This window comes from Scophthalmus maximus, chromosome 12, assembly GCF_022379125.1.
Source record: "Scophthalmus maximus strain ysfricsl-2021 chromosome 12, ASM2237912v1, whole genome shotgun sequence".
Taxonomy (NCBI): domain Eukaryota; kingdom Metazoa; phylum Chordata; class Actinopteri; order Pleuronectiformes; family Scophthalmidae; genus Scophthalmus; species Scophthalmus maximus.
The window spans coordinates 11,430,907-11,438,910 of record NC_061526.1 but is presented as its reverse complement, the minus strand read 5'-3'; the positions used below and the strand labels follow the sequence as shown (position 1 = coordinate 11,438,910).

Here is an 8,004-nt window from a genome sequence, read left to right as displayed (position 1 = left end):
AAGGTACACAGACAGGAGTGAACAGTGCATTTGTTTGAGTCTATTTTCAACTACAGATTTGGAAGAATATTTACAGCACGGCTGCAACTAACGATTATTTTCATTATCGATTAATCTGTTGATTAGTTTCCCGATTAATCGATTTATTTTTTGGTCCTTAACATGTCGTAAAAAATGGCGACAAATGTCGATGGTGTTTCCCAAACCACAAGGTTTTGTTTTGTCCAAAGAACCAAAGTTATTTCTTTCACTCTCATAGAGGAAAAATTCCCCATAAAAACATCTTGAACCAATTCATTGATTATCAAAATAGGCGATTCATTCAGTAGTCAATTACTAATACTAACTGAACTAATTTTAATACTAAAAAATACTATAGAGGCCATGTCCATGGTAATGAAGATTCATGGCAGCTAGTGCAGCAGTGTGGCTCACTGTTGAGTTTTTAGACCAAATAGCTCTACGGCACAGAAGAATAAGATAATGTTTGGGTAAACCGACAGTAATTGTAAGTAGAGTCAATTCATTGCCGACTTTGGTCCGATTCGTTGACAGACGGACAAATATCACCGGACTCATCCTTTTCACGGAAATCATTACACAATTTTTGCTGCTCTTATGTGGAAAATAAACACATTTCAAGTTTAGTCACGCTCTCCAGTGAGGCTGACGGAGGCTGACGGAGTCAAAAAGCAAACATCTCATGATCACACAGCCAGAAATAAGCTCCTTATCAAAGTGGTGTTTAGTTGGTTTAAACACACAACAGTAGCAAGGTGCTGATAAATAAACCAGACTCTTTGAGTGAGGGACTTCTTGCTAATACTGGCTCTACAACAACTCATATATTTGTAAAATAGCCCAAAGTAGGCTGCCGCTGGTCAAACCATATTTCTGAAGGACCCACATAATATTTGTTACCCTTTTATTATCCTTTTTTCTCTTTCAAAAGGTTAATATTTGTTAATGAAATGTTTCCAACTTTAAGAAATATAGGTTTTTATTAATAGGAAGACACAACAGCTCATGACACCGGTTGAAAATGTGGTGAACAGCATCAATGTGGCCTGAGAAAAAACCGAACGGATGGATTCAGCTGAATCTCCACGACGGCCGGCGGGTTTCACGGCGGCAATCTCTGCTTTTGTTTCGTCAAACTGTCCCCGAATGAAATGAAAGAATACAGTACAGGGTGCATTACAGCATAACAGTGTGGTCGATTGCGAATCGCAGTGTACATGTTCACGGTTGGTCACAAATCCCGGATCTGCGTTTTTGGTCACATAATTCCTTGTACTTTATGATATAGCTATCCGTCTCACTAAGTGGTGGTGCTGAGAATTTGGGCCCCCATGTTTGGACTGCAGATCAGAACAGGCCCCTGCAGCTCTGTCACTTCTTTTGGTTCACCTCCAAACAAACTGCTGTCTGTGAGTCAAAATGTCCTCTCTCTCTCTCTCTCTCTCTCTCTCTCTCTCTGCTCTGCAGCCACACTGTTCAAGGCACATGTAAAGTCTTACTGTGAAGCACCTTTGCAGCTCAGCTCTGTATATAGTCTCAAAATGAGTTCATAGCTTGTTTCATTCCTTATTTTTAAAGACTTTTTTTTTTGCCTTTTCAAGAAGACTTCTTTCAATAAATAACACAAATATAGTCATACATCATATATAGATAGATTAACATGTATTAACTACATGCATTTCATATAATTTAAATAACTTATATGTACAGTTCTTCCTCACACACTCAAGCCCTCCCTCCCCGCCCCCTCTCAAGCGAGTTCTTCCATAACAGCACTGCTGCACCGGTTTGTAGATTTCGCAGCACCTTAAAGTGAAATGTCATCTTAACGGACCCAAGGTTTCTCCCACGGGCGATTCGATTTGGAGCGGAACGTTTGCTCTTCCCCACCATGACACAATCCTGTGGTGGGGAGCGTTGACAACAGGAACCCAGATCCTTTATACGGAAGTAGAATTCCAAACGTTTAGTCCCCAGGAGAGTACATGTTGTTTTGTTTACGTCCTATGACGTTTTCTCGACAATGCGCAGACACAGGACGTGTCTATGCGTATCCACCTCCAGCCCACTGAATTGCGAACCTGTGTCAGCGCTCTGACATATGTCTGCGTCGTCTTGCACTGTGAGTTCCAGTTCTTGTCGTCGATGCCCCTGCAGCCACCCTTGAAGGGCCTGGGGGTTCGACAACGTGTTTCATAAAAGTACTGCTTAATATCCTGCGTGGCACTGGTTTTAATTTTAGCCAGAACAGTAACGGGGTCCCCCCTGGTGTCCACTGCTTGAGATTTATCCGTCACCCACTGGCTCTCACTGTCACACACAGAATATTCTCCTCGGTAGCTTTTGTGCTCAGCATAGCGCTTCTTTCGTGTCTTGTTCCCCGCCGCCACACCCTCTGGTCCGCTGCTCACAAAGTCGTCTGCGAGGTACAGCGGCGGAGGCTGCAGAGGTGGCCGTTCGCTCAGCAGCACCCGGGGTGAGTTGTACCGCTTGTGTTGCCTGAGTAGGTCCGAGTTAAACAGCATCACCTGCTGGTCCACCATGCCGTCACTGCTCTCACCGCTGCGAACCCCTGTCCCCCACCGCTCTGCATCACCCTGGTCCTCCAAAGGAAAGCTTGCACCGAGGAGAGGAGGCAGGATGTCCTGGGGCTCCGTGTCCCTGCTTTTCCCCTGTTGGCTCTGGTTCCCCCTCGTCTTCCCCCTCGTCAGGTCAGCCTGTAGCAGCTGGATGATGAGAGAGTTTAAAGTGTCGGGACTCGGTTGTTGCTGTTGCCCCTGATGACTGCTATCCATGTTGGTTGCCTGGATACCATAGAGGTACACGAGGACCATCACATACAGCAGGATGGACATCACTAGATTCACCTGTAAGACCTGAAAAGACACAGACACAAACTTTTAAGGGTTATGTAATCCTTCAGGTTAAAGCCATAAATAACCATAAACATTAGTCCCTCCACATCATTATGATTATGTAAATAACAGCAGCAGTTTGTGTCCATGTGTTGGTATGAATATATGGTTGCAACATGCACAATGTTTACATATACTCATTTGGCAGACACTTTTATACAAACTAATAACTGAGGAACAACACTAACGCTTTCAATACAGTAGGAGATCTAGAAAAAAGTACTAAGTGACGAATTGTTTCAATAAGACCGAGTGCAGGAGTTTAGGTAAGGAAGTGCACAGTAAGTTCACAGTAAGTGCTATTTAAGCGAACTAGGATATTAGAGGTCTTAAGACTATCACGTGTGCAGGGATGGCAATACCACATGATGTTCTTTGTTGGAACGCAGTGGCTGAGAAGGAGTGTAAAACCCATATGACTGTGTTTGAGTAGATAGGTGCAGATCCAAGAGTGACCAGTGACTTGAATTTGATTTGGGTGGCCATGGGTAGCCACTGGAGTGTGCCCTTTTAGGCAGATCGAAGACCATACAAACAAATAATTGGACTCAAGGATGTAGTCTATACTGAGAATGGGCCCCAATACCGAGCCCTGTGGGGTTATAGGTCCCAGTAAGAATACCCTGGCATCTGGGTCCAGATCTGAACTGTTTCGGTGACTTTTAGCCTATATTTAAAATAATCATTGTTAAAGTTTGCATCACAACTCCACATCTGCTGTGCTAAGGTTCTTGTCTTACTGCCTCCCTCTGAAGGCAAAAATGTTACCATCGCAGCCCAGTAGGAGATTTACAGATTACATGGAAAACCATCATTTCAGAGAGCATTTTTGTTATGTACTGTAGAGTAGATGTTCTATTGCCAACTACTTATTCCCAGTCATCATGGGGTTAGGATGTGACGGTAGTTTCAGCCTCAGGAAAGAGTAATTGCCACTACTAGCAGTTTTGGTATTTTTTTTAGACTCTACGGTATAATCTTAAGGTTATATTAATTTATAAATTAAGTTATATACATACACTCCAACTGCAGCCACTGTCTGTCTAAGCCAGCTGGTAAGTTGTTGGTAGTGTTGTTTTTTTGCAAATACTTTAGTCATTCAGGATAGTGTGTGTGAATATACTGGGGTACAGGTTTTAAATGAGCATGCATGCAAGTTAAATTACCGTACTTGTACACAAATTTAAAGGACCTATTGTGCCTACAGTATAAACAAAATCGAGTTGTTTTCTTAGACTTATTTTTTCGTAAACCAAGCTGTGGGCTGTCATTCATCGCTTGTGGTCCATGTGTATTAATTGTTGCCCTGAAGAAATCTGTCTGCAATCTAAACCAAAGCCAAAAAGTGAAAACAATAACAAAACAAAATACCATTTACTAATTGGAAGCTGGTGATTATATTGCGAACCAATGCACGGTAAAAAACTTAAGATGTCTTTTAGGGAGAGAAGAAGAAAAGGAAAGAAGGGTAACAGATGGCCGCTTATGAAGACGTAATTTGTTCCCATCAGCAGTATTATTGCTGAATGATACAGCTGCTGATCTGTTCAGCAGCAATGTCACCTTACAATCACTCGTCAGAAAAGACGCGCGCAACACACACACACACACACACACACACACACACACACACACACACACAGTGTTTCGAGATCTGACTGAAACAAAATAGGTCATAATCAGAGCCTCAAACTCACACAATGGTCATAAAAGTAACTATTTTCGTTCCATGTTAGAGAAGAAGTTGTACAGTATGACATTATCATTTTTAAAAGTGATATATGTTGAGGTTTATCACAACTTAACCTCCATCTACACAATCTACATAATAGGTTGTACTTTTGTTCAACCCGTGGTGCCTCCCTGTTTTGTTCTTTGGTTGAATATACAGTACAAGAAGAAATGGTATTGAAAAGAAAAAACAAATATCCAGTCTTAGAATCAGTGCCCCCATCAAATTTTTCTTCTTCTTCTTAAAGTGGCAGACTAGACACAGTGGGAAAAAAAATCTGTCAATCAAAAAGTAGCTGAACTGGACAGAAAACAGCTCAATGTGGTGACACAACACATAAATAGCAATACTTCAATGTTGTGACTGAAGCAATAACCTTAAAGACAATGCTGATCCATCTCCCTCTAAATGGGACACACAAAGCCCTTGATGTGACATTGACAAAACCTTTGGAGTTTTCACTCAACTTCTTCCCCTCTGCTTCGCTTGTTAAACCCAAGCGCATGAATAAGGATCTCTTTGTAAATCAGGCGCCTGGCCCATGAAACTGCTTCAAGTGAGACAAATTAATTTCCCCCTCCTGCTGCCATAATCGCTGTCATAAAAGCCCTCACTGTAGTTTGTGATGTTGACATTCAGCCTGGCGGAAGGCAAATGGGGCTCGGGCGGTGAGCGACAATTTCCCTCAGTGGGCGTAGGGATAATGGGACAACGTGCGTATGCTGTTCTGCGTTTCCATGCTTGACCGTAGGAACACATGTCCACAAAAGGACGGGGACATGAGCAAACACCTCCCCCAGCGAGGACACTCTTCCCGCCCTCACTTTTACACGTCTGCACAAGGACAAGGACTTTTGGAGTCTAACACATTTTGGAGGCTTCGGGAATCAATGTAGTCCTTCAAAGTCAAGTGTTTTCATGCACGAGATAAGGGAAGAGAGACAAAGAGTGGCAGCTGTTAATGCTTCTGACAACATTTATCATTATGTGTTGTGTGCAGCAACAGATTGTCAGTATATTATTCCACCGGTTTCGAAAGCAGCTAATTTCACAGAGGTTGATTTTTTCTCTCTTCTTTCTTGGAACTCAAAAAAAGCAGTGCAAATGCATGCGAAAAGCATTCAAGATAGATGAGAGCATACTTTGCTCCCACCAATTCTGTGGAAGTGTCTTTCGTACTGTAGCTGAAGTTGTAATGAGATTAGCCGTCAGTCTCCCTGTTGATGGGATTTCGCGGGATAGCGATTTCACCACATGCAGTCATTCACCTGATCCCTGATCAGTTCAACATCCACATACAAGAGACACATGACATGACATTTATGTTTTAAATCAGAAGTTTCACTCTTAATTAACATACGTAATTCTTTAAAACTTTCGTTTTGCTGCAAATTTGCAGCAGCTCCAGCGGCAGCGAAGGGGCTGCAGACTTATTGCACCACCCAGCACACGTGTCAAGTGGACCAAATCAAACACACCTGTCCTGCTGCGTGACCAACCGGGTGCATGCTGGGTCTGGCTACATGCTTAATGCTCGAAACAAAAAAAACATGATGGTTGATCCTTCCCCTGTAACTCGTATATTAACCTCTCCCATCGGTTCTGCTGTTGTGGATGATCCCTGTTGTGAGAGAGGAGCTCATTCAGCTCAGTGTTTGAAAATGGAGGAGCACTACAGACGCTGAGTGTACTGGTTATGTTTACATTTGACAAGAGCTAAAGGACTAAAAGCAGCATTGTCTTGGTTTTCTAATGGATTTAAAGCATCCAGTTGGCCATAAACAAAGGCCAACAAAGGACGACACAATCCCGTATCGACTGACTCCACTAACTCCAGGAGTAAATGCAGAACATAGTGTTAATTACTAAAGCGGCAGGTCTGGGCAAGAAGAAACATCTAAATCATGGAGGTAACTGTCACGGGATTCCTCACATTCATTTACCAGGACGTGAAGAGATTATACATTTTGTTTGCTCATTACCGGCCTGTTTTATTTTTTTTAGGACAAGATTACCAGCTTGCTACTTTCCTTAAACTAACTGTTCCCTCTCAAAACAAAAAGGGGTTGGACAAGGCAGTTTGCATGTTTACAAGAGGTCCATGGTGTGCCCCTCAGCGCTTTGCTTCACACTTAAATGGATAATTGCTCAAGGAAAATATATTTTTCATGTGACATTCAGATGGTACTGTGGCCTGAAAATAGTCACAGAACTGGGTGAAACTGGAATGCAGGTTTTTGGGGCTTTATCCGTCCCCCGCCGCCACAACGCTCCATGTGACTCCCATTAATTCAACATGAATATTGGCTAAATATTTTCTGGGCTATATCTGGTGCCAATGAACCCAGACCGCTTATATGAAATGATTGTTCCAGGGCGGCTTTCCATTCCAAAATCTGCCTGGATGATAAAAGGAATAATTCAATAAGATCAATCTTCCCTGTAAAGTCACACACACACATCCTGCCTCAAACGTTCACACAACAACAAACAGGACATGATTCGGGTGCTGATATGCAGTTATTTCAAGAGGCTGTGTGTTAGAAAGCTGCTCAACACATATTCAACCAGAAATACCGCCTCGTGGTCGAACGCCTCCACCAGCAAGTCACGTTGCAGGAAACTAATAGCCATAATCTTCTCTTCTGTCTCTGAGTTATGGTTTTGAATACTGATCAGAAAAGTTCTATTTTGGAGAACATTGTGATGTCACAATGAAGTTGACCTTTTCCATATGAAGTTCTGTCCAATCAGACATTTGTCTGTAGATTTGTTGACCTTTGACCAACAAAATTGAATCAGTTCAATTAATCAATCAAGTGAAAAATTTGAGTCACGCTTGAAGAAATTCCATCGAGGCGTTCCTGAGATATTGCGGACTGACCAAAAACATAATGCCTCCTTCCAGGGCTGTCGCTGGCCTGGAGGCAGATCAACACTGTACCATAGAAAGACATTGAAATTGCACAGTTGTAGGCGGGGACATGGTGTTTGTACTGAAGTCACTGGGATCTGTGGTCCTGAGCCCGCACAGTAAATCATCTCCCTGACCTTTTGAAAAACATAAAGCACCTGTCACTAATACAGTATCTCAATAACAATTGGAGGCAAAGCCACAAACTACTGGTACAGACACTCTTTCCATCTTTCCTCTGCTTGGCCGAACAGGCCATGCAGCATAGGTCCATGTGAAATAAATTTCATTATAAGCTAAAGTCACATTCTTAAGCGGTCACACGGGCACATTTTATGTTGTTCAGCCCCAATATAACTACAACAACAACAACAACTCAACTGTTAACACAAATCCCTGCTTGTGGCGTGTACAGTATAGAT

General features: G+C 42.6%; 1 protein-coding gene across 1 annotated transcript in view; it reads right to left on the bottom strand.

The window, feature by feature from the left end:
- Nucleotides 1–1,548: 1,548 nt before the first annotated feature.
- ntf3 (neurotrophin 3) overlaps nucleotides 1,549–8,004 on the bottom strand; it is a 31,490-nt gene continuing 25,034 nt past the window's right edge. The window contains exon 2 of the mRNA XM_035621325.2: nucleotides 1,549–2,897. Coding sequence (XP_035477218.1) covers nucleotides 2,019–2,897 — 879 coding nt within the window. The 3' untranslated portion in view covers nucleotides 1,549–2,018. The remainder of the gene's footprint in view (nucleotides 2,898–8,004) is intronic.